Source organism: Protobothrops mucrosquamatus, unplaced genomic scaffold, assembly GCF_001527695.2.
Source record: "Protobothrops mucrosquamatus isolate PMUCROS unplaced genomic scaffold, P.Mucros_1.0 scaffold28, whole genome shotgun sequence".
Taxonomy (NCBI): domain Eukaryota; kingdom Metazoa; phylum Chordata; class Lepidosauria; order Squamata; family Viperidae; genus Protobothrops; species Protobothrops mucrosquamatus.
In genome coordinates this window covers 2,099,922-2,121,028 of record NW_015386413.1, presented here as the reverse complement: position 1 = coordinate 2,121,028, position 21,107 = coordinate 2,099,922, and the positions used below count along the sequence as shown (strand labels likewise).

Sequence of the window (21,107 nt, the reverse complement as noted above, 5' to 3'; positions counted from 1 at the left end):
AAGTCATGAAATCACTAGTCAATTAATGTAAAATGCTAATCCTAAATATTCAGTGACAAAAAGCTGGAAGGAAGAGGGTTTTTTAGAGGCCTGGATGCAGAAAAATTCAACAATTCTCAAGAACCAGGAGAAGGAGGAGGATTGTGGGGTCCTTGGTGCTCTCTGAGCTTGAAGGAAGAAGAAGAAGAAGAAGAAGAAGAGGAGGAGGAGGAGGAGGAGGAGGAAGAAGAGGAGGAGGAGGAGGAGGAGGAGGAAGAAGAAGAAGAAGAAGAAGAAGAAGAAGAAGAAGAAGAAGAAGAAGAAGAAGAAGAAGAAGAAGAAGAAGAAGAAGAAGAAGAAGAAGAAGAAGAAGAGGAGGAGGAGGAGGAGGAGGAGGAGAAGGAGAANGAAGAAGAAGAAGAAGAAGAAGAAGAAGAAGAAGAAGAAGAAGAAGAAGAAGAAGAAGAAGAAGAAGAAGAAGAAGAGGAGGAGGAGGAGGAGGAGGAGGAGGAGGAGGAGGAGGAGGAGGAGCTGTTTCACTTCTCATCCAAGAAGCTTCATCACTGATGCCTTTTGAAAAAGCACCTGTGAGACAATTATAACCTGCACGATTGAGAATCTTCATAGACATTTGATCTAATCCAGGCTAAATTGGTTCCACGTCAACATGTGTTCCTATGGACGTCCATGGAATGGACGGAGTCCCCAAAAGACAGACCTCAGCTCTAAGCCACCTCCTTTGTGAATCAATTCTCAGACTCTCCGTCCTTTCACGCATCCCACAAACCCACCTTTACCGCTGACATCACATCGCGAAAAAGCAAAAGCACCTGTATACTGTAGTCAGTAGAATTGTGTCCCAGATACGCAAACGGTATCGGACAAATTCAGTGCTGAAACTCTACGAGAAAAGCATCTTACGACTCTGTGTCGGCCCCGTGGAAGGGACGAAGCAGAGACACAGGAGAAGGCAGAAATATAAGACACTTCAGGGGCAATTCCGCCGGCAGGAAAAAAAAAAAAAAAAAAGAGGGGTGGGTGGGAAATATAAGACGTTTTGTCATTTAGAAAGCGACAGTTCCATTTTACAAATTCTAAAATCCCTTCCTAAATTGACTTAGGCTTTCTTTCTTTTTTTCCCCCCCTCAATGTTTTAATTACAAAATGTTAAGGTGAAATTGCACCAGTGCATAAGTTGCTTTATTGAGTACCGTGTAAAACAAAATTGGTAAGGCACAACAAACTAGGGGGTCCTCCACTTAAAACAGCTTGCTTAGTGACAGTTCCAAGTTACAAAAAGTAACTGAGGACCGTTTCTCCCACTTACGACCATTGCAGCAATCCCCACGGTCACGTGCTCGAAATTCAGAGGCTCGGCAACTGGCATGTACTTAGGACAGTTTCAGTGTCCCCGGAGGGGGGGGTCACGTGATCCCCTGACAAGCAAAATCAATGGGGGAAGTCAGATTCACTTAACAACCAGGTTACTAATTTAACCACTGCCACAACTGGGGCAAGAAAGGTCGTAAAACGGAGCAAAACTCACTTTACAAACGACACAAGGGGTCAGTCCAAATGAACGGTGCAATTCTCAAAGCGAGTTTGTGCAGAAATATTCACCCGAACCAATCAGAAACGCCCCGGGCTTGGAACTTTTTTTAGCTTTTCAAGAAGTTCGTTTTTGTGAAAATCAGCGGGACCTTATTATTATTATTATTATTTTCCCAGATTTTAATAGCAGTTGCATGCTAGTAATGTCTTCTGAACCCAACTCTGGAGTTCCTGTAGGACACCAAAGTCGGCTTAGTTTTTCAAAGTGTTTTTTATAAGCCATGGTTTAACTGCCATTCCAGGCGGGACGGCCCATTCATAGTCCTGTTAGCCTCTTTGGTCCACAGGCCAAAATCACCCAAAAAACCTTGAAATGAAATATTGTAGCTGGACGGTCCTAACCTTAGGAGCAGATATATATTTTTTGAAAGGCAGCTGTCAGTAAGACAGCCCAGGAAGTTGAATTGATAAGAGGTAGTCCTTGACTTACACCAATTTATTTAGCGACCGCCCGAAGCTAAAATGGCACTTTTCACTTTTAAAAGGGCCCTTTTGAGAAGGCAACCGATGACCCAAATTTTGATCACGTGATCAAAATTCAGAGGCTTGGCAACTGTCATGCACTTATGACAGTTTCAGTGTCCCGGGGTCACGTGATCCTCTTGGGCGACCTTCTGACAACGGGGAAGTCAGCTTCGCTTCCTAACCACAATATTGACTTAACTACTGCAGTGATTCACTTAACCACTCTGGCAAGGACGGTCGTAAAATGGGGCACTGAACAACTGTCTCGCTTAGCAACGAGAAATTTTGGGCTCAATTGCGGTCATAAGTCAAGGACTACCTGTACACAGCTGGACCCCGCAAGCTGTAACTCCATCCTCCAATAATCTAACCCAGCTGAATAAATACCACTTCTCCCCCCCTTTTTTTTTCAAAATAAAATCGAATTTCAATCGATATCTCTGATTTTAAAAGCTCCAAAATAAGTTCCTTCCGGAGAGTGGTCCAGTAAGGAAGGATAGGAGACCTGGATGCTCACAATCTCTCCCGCCTTCAGTTTGAAGAAACCTCCCACATTTACGGAGAAGAAATGAAATTCGGATTCCCCCGACCAATTCTTAGTGCTTCCGCCTTTCATCAGGACCACGGAGTTCCGCCTCTTGGCATCCGTTTTGATCACGTAGACCATCAGCTGCAGCATCTGCCCGGTCAGGTTTCCCAATGTCTCGTGGTGCCTGAAGCAGACATTGGCGTACAGGTAGTAAAAGCCGTCGTGATTGGCTACGAGTCGGCCGTCGCTGAACGTCATATTCAGCACGTTGGCCCAGCCTTTGTCATGATGCCAACACGTCAGGTTGACTTTCCCGGTGCCTAAGACGAAAAGATGATTTTTTTTTTAAAAAAAATGAATAAAATGTTGGCTTCCTATTTGGGGATGACAAATAATCCTCGCTTAGCGACTAGTTGATAGATCAATCGGAATAGAGCTGGAAGGGACCTTGGAGGTCTTCTAGTCCAACCCCCTGCTCAAGCAGGAGACCCTATACCATTTCAGACAAGAGGCTGTCCTATTCTATTCTATTCTATTCTATTCTATTCCATATTTTCTATTCTATTCTGTTCTGTTCTATTCCATTCCATTCATATATTCTATTCTATTCTATTCTATTCTATTCTATTCTATTCTATTCTATTCTATTCTGCTCTGCTCTGCTCTACTCTACTCTATTCCTATTCTATTCTACTCTATTCCTATTCTATTCTATTCTATTCTACTCTACTCTATTCCTATTCTATTCTACTCTATTCCTATTCTATTCTATTCTACTCTACTCTATTCCTATTCTATTCCTATTCTATTCTATTCTACTCTATTCTACTCTGTTTCTATTCTACTCTACTCTACTCTATTCTATTCTATTCTATATTTCTATTCTATTCTATTTTCTATTTTCTATTTATTTTCTCTTCTCTATTCTATTCTGTTCTGTTCTATTCCATTCTATCCATATATTCTATTCTATTCTGTTCTGTTCTAATAAGTATAGCGAATTGTATACACAAAGTATAATTCTTTTAAAATGTAATCATTGGAATTTAAATATATATATATATGTAGTTGCCCATTTCAGACATCACCGGCTGTAAATCAGCCAAATGTCTTGCCGCTCATTCTGAGCTGCATGGTAACGTGGTAAATGTTTGAAAATGAACTTACCAGATGGAATATTGTGGCCATCAATTATAAGGTGAGCAAATGGTGCTTTCTCAGGTTTACTTTTCTTGGGTAAATCTGAATTGGGTGAAGCTCCCATGGTGGCTGTTGGGGAAAAACAACAACAACACCATGTTAAAATCAGCTCTGAAATCTTCCTTGAACTCAAAGTTCCTGACAAGAAAGTAACGCTTACATTTCTCCAATCGTGACTGGTCTTTTCCCGCACTCAGACGTTGGACTTCCTAAAAGGGGGAGAAAAAAATGCATTTAATACTGTAGATTGGGATTGTAGCTAAACCTGTTGCAATCCAGGGGGGATAAGATCTGCTTTCCAGATGGTTCGGGCTACAATTGTAGGAGAAGCATTTGCAGAATCTGGGGGGGTGGAGTCAAAAGAGGTATTAGCCTAGAATCCCTACATAGCCACAAGCAAAGCCAGTCCAATTCCCTATAATTTTGCTGTCCCTTATTTAACTAACTACGAGCAGCTGTTAACTGTGAGTTTGCAAGGTTCCTGTGTATAGTTATGAGTAGCAAGAAATCAGTTTAATTGAACCTGATCTTTTGTGCCCAACAATTCCCGTAATGTCATAACACTAGTTGAACTGCTGGGAACGGAGGTCTCAAACATCTGGAAAGACAAAGTTGCATAGTTGTGCCTCTCCAGTGGCACTATTTTACGGCAAAAATATTGTCACTAAATTCATGCCCAGCGTGATTTTTGAACTCATAAGATTTTCCTTATCTTTCCACAGGACTTCATGTGCCTCTGCAGTTATGAGCAGCTACGAGGAGTAAAATGCTTATGAGGAAACCTATGTCAGTATAATTTCCCTCCACTTGCAGCACAAGCAGAAATCCATCTGACTTTTCCTACACGGAGTTTAGAAGTTGCCTTTCCCCAAAAGTGCACCGAATTTTGCAAAACAGTTTAGCAGAGATCTACACAGGATAGCCAAGAACCCCACTGAAATTACATCCGTGGGTCAAACCACTTCTGGCTTCGAAACATTATAAACCCACAGTTGTGTTGACGTCAGGACATTGGGTGGGATCTGCAAGTCCAAACAAGACCATCATCGGCGTCTACATCACTTCTGAAGCAGGGAAGACGTTCAAATAGAATAGAATGACAGAGTTGGAAGGAACCTTGGAGGTCTTCTAGTCCAACCCCCTTCTCAGACAAGAAACCCTATACCATTTCAGACAAAGGGCTGTCCAGTCTCTTCTTTAAAAACTTCCAGTGTTGGAGCATTCACAGCTTCTGGAGGCAGGTTGTTCCACTGATTAATTGTTCTGACTGTCAGAAAATTCATCCTTAGTTCTAGGTTGCTTCTCTCCTTGATGAGTTTCCATCCGTTGCTTCTTGGCCTGCCTTCAGGTGCTTTGGAGGACAGCTTGACTCCCTCTTCTTTGGGGCAGCCCCTCAAATATTGAAAGACTGCTATCATGTCACCCCTTGTCCTTCTCTTCATTAAACTAGACATACCCAATTCCAGCAACCGTTCCTTTATATGTTTTATCCTCCAGTCCCCTGATCATCTTTGTTGCTCTTCTCTGCACTCTTTCCAGAGCCTCAACATCTTTTTTATATCATGACGTCCAATCTCATGACCGATCCCTCAAGATCTAGAATCGAATAAGTGAAGGGTATCAATTCTTAGAAGAGACCTTTTCAGAGAAAGAGTGACAATTTGGGGGAGTGAGATGAAAGACACAATCTTGAGCAATCTTCCAAGTACGTGTGGGTGTACAGTTTTTAATCCCTTAGTATCTAAGCCTCGCCTAACCAGAGATGAACGCTGGGAACCAATAATGAGCTGAACGCTAAGAAGAAGATCAAAAAATCCGTTATCTTGCAGGAAATCAAATGTTTTCTAGCTCTGTCAGTCAGGAAGGAAACGGCAAAGAGAGCATCAATCTTTTAAAACTTTCACTCGCAAGCCACGGAAAATGGCCCAATGAATCGAAAAAGGAAGTGCAAAAAATAAATGCCGGCAATACAGCTGAGGATGAAAAATATGGCCACAAGATAAACTCATTATCAAGGTGTCTGCAAAATTCCTACGATAAAGAACTTCCAATAGTTTGGACGTTCCTCAAGTCCTCCACGGTTCCATAAATTCAATTTAATCTTCAGCTTTGGGATTCTTTAATTCACAACCCATCGCCGTGATTTTACTTTGGGGGTTTAAGGTTTTTCTCTCTTTAAGGCAAGTCCAGAGGTTAAATGCAGTGGTTCTCCTGCATCTTGCCCAGGTGTGCAAAAGAGGTTTTTCTTTTCAGGTTTTTCTCTCTTTTAAGGTAAGTCCAGAGGTTAAATGCAGTGGTTCTCCTCCATCTTGCCCAGGTGTGCAAAAGAGGTTATTCTTTTCAGGTTTTTCTCTCTTTTAAGGTAAGTCCAGAGGTTAAATGTAGTGGTTCTCCTCCATCTTGCCCAGGTGTGCAAAAAAGGTTATTCTTTTCAGGTTTTTCTCTCTTTTAAGGCAAGTCCAGAGGTTAAATGCAGTGGTTCTCCTCCATCTTGCCCAGGTGTGCAAAAGAGGTTATTCTTTTCAGGTTTTTCTCTCTTTTAAGGCAAGTCCAGAGGTTAAATGCAGTGGTTCTCCTCCATCTTGCCCAGGTGTGCAAAAGAGGTTATTCTTTTCAGGNAAGTCCAGAGGTTAAATGCAGTGGTTCTCCTCCATCTTGCCCAGGTGTGCAAAAGAGGTTTTTCTTTTCAGCAGAGATTTCTTACTTCTGCGTAGCAAGTGGCTGGCTATCCGCGTTCCTTTTTCTAAGCAATCGGGAATATTGAATTTCCAATCCCCTTCTTGGCATCTGATCCCCCAAAAGGCAAAGACGAAAAGACAGGCAGAGATGAACTTCCTGTGAACCAACTAAAAAAAAGTGGTTTGCACGTGCTTCTACAGACAAATACACTGTTTGAAAGTCGATGGAGAAGCTCAGTCCTCCAGGTCATGGATTGTCCCAAAGGTGCTTTTTCAAAAGGCAACTGGACTGGGTGTTTTCTTGAAGATGTTTTGCTTCAAATCTGAACTGAAGAAGCTTCTTGGATGAAAAGCGAAGCATCTTCAAGGAAAAAACAAAAGCAGGCTGCCTTTTGAAAAAGCTCCTTTGGGATGGCTCTGTTGTGGCGGTTTTCCAATAAGAACATTTTCAGATATTCCATTCTTGATCTGCTCTCCTCCAAGGAGAGGCCGAGGCAAGTGGTAGTTTTGACAAAATGACTGGGTGATCTTCAAAGGCATCACGCAGAGAATTGTGAATAGGTGTCCTCTAGAACAGGGGTCTTCTAATTTGGCCCTTTGATGACTTGTGGACTTCAGCTCCCAGAATTCCTCAGCCAGCCTCCATTTTGTTTGTTAGATTTAAGGCAGGGGTCTTCGAACTTGGCCCTTTGATGACTTGTGGACTTCAGCTCCCAGAATTCCTCAGCCAGCCTCCATTTTGTTTGTTAGATTTAAGACAGGGGTCTTCGAACTTGGCCCTTTGATGACTTGTGGACTTCAACTCCCAGAATTCCTCAGCCAGCCTCCATTTTGTTTGTTAGATTTAAGACAGGGGTCTTCGAACTTGGCCCTTTGATGACTTGTGGACTTCAACTCCCAGAATTCCTCAGCCAGCCTCCATTTTGTTTTTTAGATTTAAAAGAGGGGTCTTCGAACTTGGCCCTTTGATGACTTGTGGACTTCAACTCCCAGAATTCCTCAGCTAGCGTGAGGGAACTATGACCCTTTTATGACTTGTGGACTTCAACTTGTGGACTTCAACTCCCAGAATTCTTCAGCCAGGCACGCTGGCTGAGGAATTCTGGGAGTTGAAGTCCACAAGTCATCAAAGGGCCAAGTGTGAAGACCCCTGACATAATGTGAGGGGGAAATAATGCTAACTCAGAAAGAGCTAAACCGATGTTTCTCAACCTCGACCATTTTAAGAGGTGTGGACTTCAACTCCCAGAATTCCTCAGCCAGCGTGCCTGGCTGAAGAATTCTGGGAGTTGAAGTCCACAAGTCATCAAAGGGCCAAGTTGGAAGATCCCTGCTCTAGAACCTCACAATGCAAGACAGTGAACAGTGGGCTAAATTACAGGAGAATCCACCTGTCATGTTCTCTCAAGGTCTCCATCTTATCTGCACTGGCAATTAGCAGTCAGAACACCGGTTCCCAGAAATTTTAATTTTCTTCACAACAAGATCACCGCTTTGCTTTCAGGCGGGCAAAGTTTTAGATGTATCAAGGATAATGAGGACATTTCTATAGCTTTAGCGTACTATCGCCTGGTGCCTTCTTCGCCTAATCTTAACGCCTGCGTTGTTAACTGTGAGGTATGTATAATGTTTCTGGTTTGGCCTTGGGAGTGAAAATAAAGGAAGAAAAACCGCTTGCTAGGAATAACTTCACACTGTTATTATTGGGAGCCTGATAGCCAGACCAGAATGCTTTAATTTGAATTGTGGCATTAAGCAGGATTAGGGTGGGATGGCCTTAATTCTTTCCTTAACTCTGTGATTCCAAGATGTATTTAATATTTTTGCTTCAGAGAGTAAGGGGGGGAGAAAAAGGAGGAGGAGGAGGAGGAAAGGAAGGAAAGAAAGAAAGAAAGAAAGAAAGAAAGAAAGAAAGAAAGAAAGAAAGAAAGAAAGAAAGAAAGAAAGAAAGAAAGAAAGAAAGAGTACAGAGAAGAGCAACAAAGATGATTAGGGGACTGGAGGCTAAAGCATATAAGGAACGGTTGCTGGAATTGGGGATGTCTAGTTTAATGAGGAGAAGGACCAGGGGGGACATGATAGCAGAGTTCCAGTATCTCAGGGGCTGCCCCAAAGAAGAGGGAGTCAATCTCTTCTCCAAAGCGCCTGAAGGCAGGACAAGAAGCAATGGATGGAAACTAACCAAAGAGAGAAGCAACCTAGAACTAAGGAGAAACTTCCTGACAGTGAGAACAATTAACCAGTGGAACAACCTGCCTCCAGAAGCGGTGAATGCACCAACACTGGAAGTTTTTAAGAAGAGACTGGACAGCCATTTGTCTGAAATGGTGTAGGGTTTCCTGCCTGAGCAGGGGGTTGGACTAGATGACCTCCAAGGTCCCTTCCAACTTTATCATTATTATTATTATTATTAAGAAAGAAAGAAGAAGAAAAAGAAAGAAAGAAAGAAAGAAAGAAAGAAAGAGAAAGAAAGAAAGAATGAAAGAGAGAGAGAGAGAGAGAGAGGGAAGGAAGGAAGGAAGGAAGGAAGGAAGGAAGGAAGGAAGGAAGGAAGGAAGGAAGGAAGGAAAGAAAGAGAAAGAAAGAAGGAAGGAAGGAAGGAAGGAAGGAAAGAAAGAAAGAAAGAAAGAAAGAAAGAAAGAAAGAAAGAAAGAAAGAAAGAAAGAAAGAAAGAAAGAAAGAAAGAAAGAAAGATGTCGTTATTCTTACAGGCAGCTCTCATTGAAACAATAATAATTTTGCATGAATTTTTCCCCTAGCATAATTATATTGGTACGTGTCTTTCTGTAACAGAGTAATGACATTACAAAATTCAGGAAAGGTTCAGGTCGCAAACAGGCTTTGGTGTCACATACCTACTTCACAACCTCACTTAAGCCATCAATGAAGGCCACGAGACCAGATATTCATGGCCTGATTCTATAAATACCACCAAAACTCCAGCGTCAAGCGTCCCCCTCAGCGGCCTACGTAAATATCTCCTCACGAGAGGCCATCCCGAGGTTCAACAAAGTTTGCTTTGTTGTCAAGCACGGAGGCAAGTCTCAGCCTGACCCAGCTCCCCCTCAGCTATCAGCCCCTGGGATGGCTGCCAAGGTGGATGGAAAGACGCTCCTTCAACTGACCGACGTATCCGACTGACGGTGTCTCCTGCCAAAGCGGTGGCAGCCCTTCCCCGGGATGAATGCGGCTTGCGAAAGGCCTTCTGAGGCCTTGCAGAAAAAGTCACCCAGCCAGAAGGAAAGAAAAACACCATTTTGTTGACACTGTGCGAATAAGTTTGATAAGTTGGGGGTTTTACTCCCCTTGGCCAAGAACCGAGAAGGAAACGCCGGTCAAGTCAACTTTGAATGGAAATAAAGACTCCTTGACGTGAGCGGAGAACTTAAGAGTCCACCTGGGTAGTTGCTGGTCTACATTTCACTGGAATTGGCCAAGGCCTGGTGGCTCCACGAATCCATTTAAGAACTGACGACTAGCTTTGAACTTTGATCTCCTTCGGAGGACTGCACGGAGTCCAGACCATCTTCCATTAATGGTCCAGGTTCTCCTGCTCCATTTCATTGCTTTTCCTTTCCTTCCCTCGTTGTCACCGAGACTGCTTCTCCCAAATTATTATTATTATTATTATTATTATTATTATTATTATTATTATTATTATTAATAATAATAATAATAATAATAATAATAATAAAGTTGGAAGGGACCTTGGAGGTCGTCTAGTCCAACCCCCTGCTCAGGCAGGAAACCCTATACCATTTCAGACAAATGGCTGTCCAGTCTCTTCTTAAAAACTTCCAGTGTTGGAGCATTCACCGCTTCTGGAGGCAGGTAGTTCCACTGGTTAATTGTTCTGTCAGGAAGTTTCTCCTTAGTTCCAGGTTGCTTCTCTCCTTGATTAGTTTCCATCCGTTGCTTCTTGTCCTGCCTTCAGGGGCTTTGGAGAAGAGCTTGACCCCCAATCCTTCTTTGGGGCAGCCACTTGAAACATTGGAACACTGCTATCGTGTCCCCCCCCAATCCTTCGCTTTGTTAGATAAAACGTACCCAATTCCTGCAACTGTTCTTCGTATGTTCTAGCCTCCAGCCTCCTAATCATCTCTGTTGCTCTTCTCTGCACTCTTTCCAGAATCTCAGCATCTTTTTTTATATCGTGGCGACCAAAACTGGATGCAGAATTCTAAGTGGGGCCTGTTGTTGTTGTTAGTTGCGAAGTCGTGTCCGACCCATCGCGACCCCATGGACCACGTTCCTCCAGGCCTTCCTGTCCTCTATCATCTTCTGGAGTCCATTGAAGCTCCCGCCTGCTGCTTCAGGGACTCCCTCCAGCCACCTCCTTCTCTGTCGTCCCCTTCTTCTCTTGCCCTCCATCTTTCCCAGCATCAGGCTCTTCTCCAGTGAGTCCTTCCTTCTCATTAGGTGGCCAAAGTCCTTGAGTTTCAACTTCTGGCCTTCTAAAGAGCAGTCACGGTTGATCTCCTTCAGGCCTTCCTGTCCTCTATCATCTTCTGGAGTCCATTGAAGCTCAGGCCTCCTGCTTCAGGGACTCCCTCCAGCCACCTCCTTCTCTATCGTCCCCTTCTTCTCTTGCCCTCCATCTTTCCCAGCATCAGGCTCTTCTCCAGTGAGTCATTCCTTCTCATTAGGGGGCCAAAGTCCTTGAGTTTCAACTTCAGGATCTGGCCTTCTAAAGAGCAGTCAGGGTTGATCTCCTCCAGGCCTTCCTGTCCTCTACCATCTTCTGGAGTCCATTGAAGCTCACGCCTCCTGCTTCAGAGACTCCATCCAGCCACCTCCTTCTCTGTCGTCCCCTTCTTCTCTTACCCTCCATCTTTCCCAGCATCAGGCTCTTCTCCAGGGAGTCCTTCCTTCTCATTAGGTAGCCAAAGTATTTGAGTTTCAACTTCAGGATCTGGCCTTCTAAAGAGCAGTCGGGGTTGATCTCCTCCAGGCCTTCCTGTCCTCTGCCATCTTCTGGAGTCCATTGAAGCTCACACCTTCTGCTTCAGGGACTCCATCCAGCCATCTCCTTCTCTGTCGTCCCCTTCTTCTCTTGCCCTCCATCTTTCCCAGCATTAGGCCTGACCAACACATTATAAAGTGGCACTAACGCTTGATTTTGATTTTGATTCTATCCCTCTATTAATGCAACGTAGGATTGCCCTGGCCTGCTGCTACTCCCTTTGAAACAGGGCAACCCAATCAGGCTCGGATTTCCGTAGCATAGCCCAGACACATTTTCCAATTATGAAGAAGTATCCGCATGTGGAAGACAGCCACGCGCTCCCAATGGGACAGGCACTCACAAAACCGAGAGGATATTTCCGAGACAGAAGGGCTGACATAACCTATCACCAAGACAAGCGTGGTTAATATATGTGTTTCTCTCCTCTCACTTATAAAGGCAAACCCCCCCCCCTTAAAAAAAAAAACCCCAGCATGGTTTGTTCAATCCATTTGGAAGAGAGATTATGCTTCAAGCCCAGAAATTCAATTCCACCTGCAAGGAACCGTCAATAAATAAAATGTTGTGTTGCAGAAAGTTTGACTCTGTACGTTTTCTTCAGCAGAATCCTGGCAAGGATTTTTTTTTTTTTTAAACAACTCTGAACTAGTTAAAATAAAACCTCTTGCCAGATTTTTTTTTTTTCCCCTCCATAGCAATGAAAAAAGGAAATAAACCAACAGATTCCCACACGGGGGTTTAGTACCCTGCCAAGACACCCTTAGATCAGATCATAATTAGATTTAAACAAACAGAGCTAAGCAAGCAGGGATGAGTAAGAGACCAAATGGTCTAAAGGTCTTTGAGTTGATGGATTGCCTGCCCCATATTTGGGGACAGTTTCTTGTGAATTTAGCCAGTTTTTCAGGATCTGCTGTGATCAAGAACACTCAATGTCGAAAAAGGCTAAACAAAGTTGTACAGGCAATCCTCGACTTACAACGGTCCATTTCGTGACTGTCCGAAGTTACGACGACAGTGAAAAATGTTACTTATGACCACGTTCCACACTTACAGCCATTGCAGCATCCCCACGATCAGGTGATTTACATTCAGATGCTTGGCAACTGCTTCATATTTACGACGGTCGCAGCTTCCCGGGGTGGCGTGTGATCCCCTTTTGCGCCCATGATTCACTTAACAACCGTGTGACTGATTTCACAACCGCAGCGATTGACTCAGCAGCTGCATCGAGAAAGTTTGTCAAAGGGGGCAAAACTCCAGGAACAATTTCCTCGCTTAGCGACATCAATGCTGGGCGCCGTTGTGGTTGTAAGCCGAGGACCACCTGTGTTTTGTCAGGATTGGTCCCTCCCCCGAATAAATAAAGATTTAGAAGACTGTTGTTTTTAAACAACCCGCCATTAAATCTTCTCTCAGCGAGGAAAGTAAATCAGGTGACCAACTTCACGGGAGATTTAAAGAACGTCACCCTTGGGTGGAAATCAACGTTTTCTTGTTTATTTAGGTGTCGCATTTATCCAGCTGCCTGAAATGAGCTGAGGTCTATCTGGTTTATCGCAATGGAGGGTTACAAATAAAAATTACACGAGGATGAAAATTCCAAGCTAAAATTAAGGCGGGGCACCACATATTGTGGGAGATCCGAAGGCCCGCTGGAGAAGCCGTGTTTTCAGCAACGTCCGGACGGCGAAAACAATGGACCTGTATCCAGGTGGTCCTTGACTTACGACCACAGTTAGTAACCCAGTTATTAAACAAGTCTGGCTTCCCCGTGGATTTTTGCTTGTCAGCAGGGTTAGGGTTAGGGACACATACGAGTCGCCAAGAGCCCAAATTTTGATCGCAGGACTACGGCGATGCCGCAACGGTCGTTAAAATGTGAAAAACGGTCAAAAGTCACGTTTCCTAACATTGAATCCCAAGGCTGTTAAAAGGGATCAGAATCGGAATAGCTGGAAGGGACCTTGGAGGTCTTCTAGTCCAGGAAATTAAAGGTGTCTCCGCCTTATCTTCTTTGGGAATATATTGCCTTTTTGGAAGGAAGACAAAAGTTGAGTTGCCCTACTTCCTGTAACCTCCCTGCGTTCTTCTCAGGAAACCTCATGAGAAAGCTGGTGAGAATCACGCCTGAAACAGGATGCTCTTGGTTAGAGGCCGATGCCAAGTTTCCTTCTGCCAAATCTGGTCAGATGGTTGCTAAAAGGAAGAAGGTGGTTTGTAAGGCTGAGGTATCCAACTTTGGATCTGGGGCCTCTAAAAGTTGAGAGAACCTTTGGGGAACTTCTCCTTTCAAGCCATCCTGTCTTGAAATCTTCCCAACTGGAGGATGTTCTGGTTATAGTGGATCAAGGAACCACTATGTAGTTTTCTTAGTTCCTAGTTCAAGAAAACTGTGAAGACTTTTCTTAATGACAGTACTAACAGTAACAGAGCTGGAAGGGACCTTGGAGGTCGTCTAGTCCAACCCCTTGCTTCCACAGGAGACCTATACCGTTTCAGACAAATGGTTGTCCAATCTCTTCTTAAAAGCCTCCAGTGATGGAGCACCCATAGCTTCTGGAGGCAAATCATCCCATTGATTCAATCAATCAATCAATCAGAATAGAGCTGGAAGGGACCTTGGAGGTCCTCTAGTCCAACCTCCTGCTCAAGCAGGAGACCATTTCAGACAAGTGGCTGTGCAGTCTCTTCTTAAAAGCCTCTAGTAATGAAGCATCCACAACGTCTGAAGGCCAGCTGTTCCACTGGTTAATTGTCCTCACAGGAAGTTTCTCCTTAATTCCAGGTTCCTTCTCGCCTTGATTAGTTTCCATCCACTGTTTCTTGTCGTGCCTTCTGCTGCTTTGGAGAATACGTTGACCGCCTCCTCTTCTTTGTGGCAGCCCTTCAAGTATTGGAAGATTGCTATCATGTCACTCTCTGGTCCTTCTTTTCACTAGACTAGACATATCCAGTTCCTGCAATCGTTTGTCATATGTTATAGCTCCTAGGCTCCTAATCATCTTTGTTGCTCTTCTCTGCACTCTTTCCAAAATCTCAACATCTTTTTTGTATCGGGGTGACCAAAACTGGATGCAGTATTCTAAGTGTGGCCTTACTAGGGCTTTATAAAGCAGTACTAGTATTCTTTTATTTTTATATTAAATGGAACAGGGAACTAGGTCTGCCAGAGCTAGCATGAGAGTAGACTAGAGTGGAGTGGAGTGGAGTGGAGTGGAATGGAATGGAATGGAATGGAATAGAATGGAATAGAATAGAATAGAATAGAATAGAATAGAATGGAATAGAATAGAATAGAATAGAATAGAATAGAATAGAATAGAATAGAATAGAATAGAATAGAATAGAATAGAATAGAATAGAATAGAATAGAATAGAATAGAGGACAGGACAGGATAACAGAGTTGGAAGGGACCTTGGAGGTCTTCTAGTCTAACCCCCAGCTCAAGCAGGAGACCCTCTACCATTTCAGACAAATGGTTGTCCAATCTCTTCTGAAAAACATCCAGTGTTGAAGCATTCACAACTTCTGGAGGCAAGTTGTTCCAGTTTGCAATCGTCACGTAGAATGTATGGAGTGCTATTTCTTAAACACAAAGTCTTGGGCCTCTCGCCAAAATTTTAGTAGAAGCGGCCTATTCAAATATTTATTTTTAATCATTTTTAAATTTTGTATGGTATTGTATTATTGTTTTTAAACTGGCTGTAAGCCGCCCTGAGTCCTCCGGGAGAAGGGCGGGGTATAAATTTAATAAAATGAAAAAATGAAAATGAAAAATCTACCATCCACATGAAACTTTAGGACGGGGGTCTTCAAACTTGGCCCTTTTATGATTTGTGGACTTCAACTCCCAGAATTCCTTAGCCAGCGTGAGGGAACTATGACTCTTTTATGACTTGTGGCCTTCAACTCCCAGAATCCCTCAGCCAGCGTGAGGGAACTATGAGCCTTTTGTGACTTGTGGCCTTCAACTCCCAGAATTCCTCAGGCAGCGTGCCTGGCTGAAGAATTCTGGGAGTTGAAGTCCACAAGTCATAAAAGGGCCATGTTTGAAGACCCCTGGTCTAAGGTAACCCTGAAACTTTCCTCAACTTCCCAACTTGTTGCATCCCTGGAGTAGACTGACCTTTTGCATTACTCTCTGAAAAGCCTGCTTCATCCTTCGACACGATTCAGACAGCAGTTTTGATTCTTGGTTGGCCAAGGTGGTCTCTGGCAGATCTACATTTCCCTGAAGTCTCAGGAAGGATCGTAGACAGTTAGTATCCTCTTCGGACATTCGGTGAGGGTCCATCTGGAACAAATTATTGAAAAACAGCTAAGTGCTTTGAAGTCATGCTTGTCGAAGCCCCAAAGACCCAGACAGACACCAGCCCGGGGAAAAACAAAACCTCAAATCTCTCAGAGTTATTAACCGTGAATAGGTGTAGGAGAAGAAGTAGCAGAACTTGGGGGTGGTGCTAAAAGAGGGATCAGCCTAGAATCTCTACGTAGCTGCAAGTGATCTAACTCAGGGCTTTTCAACCTTTTCACCCATTGTACCACTTTTAGGATATGGCAACATCCGAGGACCACCAGCAAGGTGTCAAAAATTTGATGACCAAAAAAAAAGAGGAAAAAAGTGATAAAGTACAGGTAGTCCTCCACTTACAACAGTTCGCTTACTGACTGTTCGAAGTTACAACGGCACTGAAAAAAGTGCCCCCCAAGCCACAGCCGAGCAAGACACCTGCCTGCCCACCCGGCCGCGCTCTTCCTTCTGTCTGACGTTTCCATTGTTGTGAGCATTTCTGTTGAGGATTGGCAGTGGGGATGGGGTGGGGGGGTGTTTGGTTTTTATTCCCCCCCGTCTGCTGGGTGGTTGCAGCAGGTTTTGGTCACTTCACATGACCCTGGGACACTGTGACCGTCATAAATATGAATCAGTTGCCAAGCATCTGAATGTAAATCCCAAGACCCTGGAGATGCTGCAACATTCCAGCTGATCGGCGCTTCTTCTGGGCTCAGCAGAAGCGCCAGGATCAGCGCCGAGCTCCAGTTGGAGTCTGGCGCTGATCCTGGCGCTTCCGCTGAGCCCTGGCAGCCCCGAAGAAGCGCCGATCATCTGGAAAGCGGCACTGATCCTGGCGCTTCCGCTGAGCCCTGAAATCCCTGCAGCTCCAGCCATCTCTCGCTCAGACTTGTGCGGTGCTGCCACCGGTTCAGCTCATTCCCCTCCCCTGCTCCCACTTTTCTAGGATGGTCACGTACCACCTGCCAGGTGCCAATGTACCACAGGTGGTACCCGTACCACTGGTTGAAAAGCCCTGATCTAACTCCTCTTGAGAGCCATCGAGCCTTACCTAACTCCAACCAGGTGCTAACCATTAACTGAGAAGATTCCTGTACTTGGGCTGTTTATAACTAAATCATCATTGGACCTTCATTGTTACCAGGTTTTTCCTGCCTGACCATCAGCAGCTGTTGACAGCGCTAGCTCCAAATTTGTCTCTTTCCAACATCTAAAGCAGGGGTTGTCAACCTTGGCTCTTTTATGACTCGTGGACTTCAACTCCCAGAATTCCTGAGCCAGCTAAGCTGGCTCAGGAATTCTGGGAGTTGAAGTCCAGGAGTCATAAAAGAGCCAAGGTTGACTACCCCTGATCTAAAGGAAGACGAACCCTGGACGTGATTTGTACCAGAACTACGTTTCTAACCGATCAATTGTTCCAGATAACCAGGATTAGGAAGAGCGTGGCACCGTCCCACCTGAAATCGTCTAATGTGCTTCTTTTTCGCTCACGAGGGAGACAAGATTCAGCCACGCTTCTTACATTTGAGGAAAATACCATGTGAAGGAACAGAAGCTGGGCGGAATTTCAAGTTTGAATTTGCTGGCCGGTCTCTCATAAGGGTCTGAAGTAAGAGTGGTGCAAAGCTTTAAGTAGATGGCTTTGTTGATTGAATGACTGCATTTATAGCTTGCAGGAGGGTCTCAGGAAGGGAGGGAGGGAGGGAGGGAGGATAAAGAACAGAGGAGAAAGGAAGGAAGGAGGAATAAAAAACAGAGGAGAAGAAAAGAAGGAAGGGAGGGAGGGAGGAAGGAAGGAAGGAATAGAAATAGGAGGGAGGGAGGAAGGGAGGAAGGAAAAAGAACAGAGAAAGGAAGGAAGGAGGAATAAAGAACAGAGGAGAAGAAAAGAAGGGAGGGAGGGAGGAAGGAAGGAAGGAATAGGAATAGGAGGGAGGGAGGAAGGAAGGAAAGAACAGAGAAGAAAGGAAGGAAGGAGGAATAAAGAACAGAGGAGAAGAAGGGAGGGAGGGAGGGAGGAAGGAAGGAAGGAAGGAAGGAAGGAAGGAAGGAAGGAAGGAGGAATAAAGAACAGAGGAGAAGAAAAGGACGGACAGACAGAAGGAAGGAAAAAGAATAGGAGGGAGGGAGGAAGGAAGGAAAAGGAATAGGAGGGAGGGAGGGAGGGAGGGAAGAAGGAAGGAGGGAAGGAAGAAAGGAAGGAAGGAAGGAAGGAAGGAAGGAAGGAAGGAAGGAAGGAAGGAAGGAAGGAAGGAAGGAAGGAAGGAAAAGCAACAGGGAGATCGTCCCCTCTTTTGAGCTCGCAAGATAGAATGAGATAGAGGATGAGAAGGAAAAAGGAAGTAGTGGTGAAGAGACAGAATAACAGAACAACCGAGTTGGAAGAGACCTTGGAGGTCATCTAGTCCAACCCCCTGCTCAAGGAGGAAACCCTATAAGATTTCAGTCAAGCAATCTTTTCAGTCTCTTCTTAAAAGCACCCACATCTACTGGAAGGAAGCTCTTTCCACTGGTTAATTGTTCTGACTGTCAGGAAATTTCTCCTTAGTTCCAGGTTGCTTCTCTCCTTGCTTAGTTTCCACCCGTTGCTTCTTCTCCTGTCTTCAGGCGCTTTGGAGAAGAGCTTGACCCCCTCCTCTTCTTTGGGGCAGCCCCTGAGATATTAAACGAGAGCTACAGATGAGGGATTCTGACTTGCCAAATCAAGCCACGGATTACAAACCATTGTTAGAAAAATAAAGCTTAAGAAAATGGAAAAACGACCAGCGACTGGACATGGAGAATGTCAAAGCCCCTGAGATCCACGACTCTTTCTACGCCAATAAATAGGTCCCTGCTAAGACCACATATTTATAAATAAATAAAAACATTCCCCTTTCTTGCTTCTGTTTCAACACACTTACCCCTCTGTTCACTGTATTCTCACCCCCTCAAAGAAAGGGGGGGAACCCACTGGTGGAGTGGATGCCAATGAAGGGAACGAGAAAATAGAAAAGTGAGGAGATTTCGAGCAAAGCGTGTCATACAACTTCTCGGAAAATCCTGGAGAATCCTTTCGACACATCACCCGCAATGCATCCTCAATTCTGTGGCTGAGCAAAATTCCAGCCTGAAGCAAAGTTTGGTTCCAAGTTAAGAGGAGAGAAATTGGTAGGAAGAGGGGAAAAAGGAAGCTTACGGAATAATGGAATAACGGAGTCGGAAGGGACCTCGGAGGTCTTCTAGTCCAGCCCCCTGCTCAAGCAGGAGATCCTCTGCCATTTTTGACAAATGGTGGTCCAGTCCCTTCTTAAAAACCTCCAGTGTTGGAGCATCCACAACTTCTGGAGATAAGTTGTTCCACTGGTTGATCGTTCTTACTGTCAGGAACCTTAATTCCAAGTTGTTTCTCTCCTTGATTAGTTTCCATCCGTTGTTTCTTGTCTTGCCTTCTGGTGCTTTGGGAATTAAGTTGAACCCCCCCCCTTCTTTGTGGCAGCCCCTCAAATATTGGAAGACTGCTATCACGTCACCCCTAGTCCTTCTTTTCATAATCTCCAGTCAGACAAGTTTCTTGTCTCCACACCGTTAAGTCATCACAATCCCATTTTCAATTCAATATTCAATATTTACTACCTGGCTATCTGCTGCAGAGTTAAAGTTACCAGACTGGTAGGTTATCTGATGCCAATTTAAGCCGTATTATGGGTCGCCGTGCTATAGAAGAAGACCCGGGAGATGATTTGGGTTACGCCGATATATTTCTTAGCGCATAAATTGCCTCTCTGAAATTGCAGACAAACCAAAGGAAACCGGAAAGACGCCGAAAACATTATCCGACGTTTCGAAAAAGAAAGAACTGAATGTGGCTGATTTATTTTTTTTTTAAGTCCAGCAAGGAATATCTGGCTTGTTCACATGGAGAACACACAACTTTCCAAGAAGTGAGACGGCTGTGGTAAAACCCAAGCCCACAAGTATACTTGCTTTTGTCTAGACAGTTTATCGGTGAACTTGAATCCAGCAAAAAGTTCAACATTCAAAATGGAAGAGCTTAATTTTGCCAGATGTGATGGATAGGGATCATCCCATGTGGATTTAAATATTGTTAGTATTCAAGGATCCTAGCAGATGGAAGCACTACTAGGGGATAAATAAAGTTGGAAGGGACCTTGGAGGTCATCTAGTCCAACCCCCTGCTCAGGCAGGAAACCCTATACCATTTCAGACAAATGGCTGTCCAGTCTCTCCATTCCAATAATTCCATTCCATTCTACTTCCATTCTATTCTATTCTATTCTATTCTATTCTATTCTATTCTATTTTATTCTATTCTATTCTATTCTATTCTATTCTACTTCCATTCCATTCCATTCCATTCCACTTCTATTCTACTCTACTCCACTCCACTTCACTCCATTCTATTCCATTTTCTTCTATTCTGTAATTCTACTCTACTCCACTCCTCCACTCCACTCCACTCCACTATAATAATAATAATAATAATAATAATAATAATAATAATAATAATAATAATAATAATAATAATAATAATAATAATAATAATAATGATAATAATAATAAAGTTGGAAGGGACCTTGGAGGTCATCGAGTCCAACCCCCTGCCCAGGCAGGAACCCTACACCATTTCAGACAAACGGCTGTCTTCTTAAAAACTTCCAGTGTTGGAGCATTCACTACTTCTGGAGGCAGGTAGTTCCACTGGTTAATTGTTCTAACTGTCATGAAGTTTCTCCTTAGTTCCAGGTTGCTTCTCTCCTTGATCAGTTTCCACCCATTGCTTCTTGTCCTGCTTTCAGGCGCCTTGGAGAATAGCTTGACTCCCTCTTCTTTGGGTCAGTCCCTGAGATACTGGAAGACTGCTATCATGTCCCCCCTCGTCCTTCTCTTCATTAGACTAGACATACCCAATTCCAGCAACCGTTCCTTATATGTTTTAGCCTCCAGTCCCCTGATCATCTTTGTTGCTCTTCTCTGCCCTCTTTCTAGAGTCTCAACATCTTTTTTACATCGTGGGGACCAAAACTGGATGCAGTATTCCACGTGTGGCCTTACCAAGGCCTTGTAAAGTGGTATTAACACTTCATGTGATCTTGATTCTCTCCCTCTGTTAATGCAGCCTAGCACTGTGTTGGCTTCCACCACAAGAATCTCTGCTTCTTACTTTCACTGGGAAAGTAAAAACACACAGCTGGATGCTGTGTTAACGCATCAACCAGATTCTGCACCTTTTTTTTTCACTTCCTCCTTTTGACGAGATGGGTCAACCAGGTCTGTACAAAATACCCCCCTGCATTTAGCCCTGCCATAAATACACAGAACGGAACTACGTTCGCTTTTTTGAGGCTAGCACAGTAAAAAGAAAAGAATGGGGGGGGGGGGGG

The 21,107-nt window shown here is 44.1% G+C and overlaps 1 protein-coding gene across 1 annotated transcript in view; it reads right to left on the bottom strand.

The window, feature by feature from the left end:
- Nucleotides 1–2,482: 2,482 nt before the first annotated feature.
- The window catches only part of TNFSF11 (TNF superfamily member 11), a 23,037-nt gene continuing 4,412 nt past the window's right edge, over nucleotides 2,483–21,107 (bottom strand). Inside the window, exons 2-5 of the mRNA XM_015811080.1 lie at nucleotides 15,559–15,726; nucleotides 3,945–3,993; nucleotides 3,752–3,853; nucleotides 2,483–2,904 (exon numbers count right to left, since the gene is read on the bottom strand). Coding sequence (XP_015666566.1) covers nucleotides 2,483–2,904; nucleotides 3,752–3,853; nucleotides 3,945–3,993; nucleotides 15,559–15,726 — 741 coding nt within the window. The remainder of the gene's footprint in view (nucleotides 2,905–3,751; nucleotides 3,854–3,944; nucleotides 3,994–15,558; nucleotides 15,727–21,107) is intronic.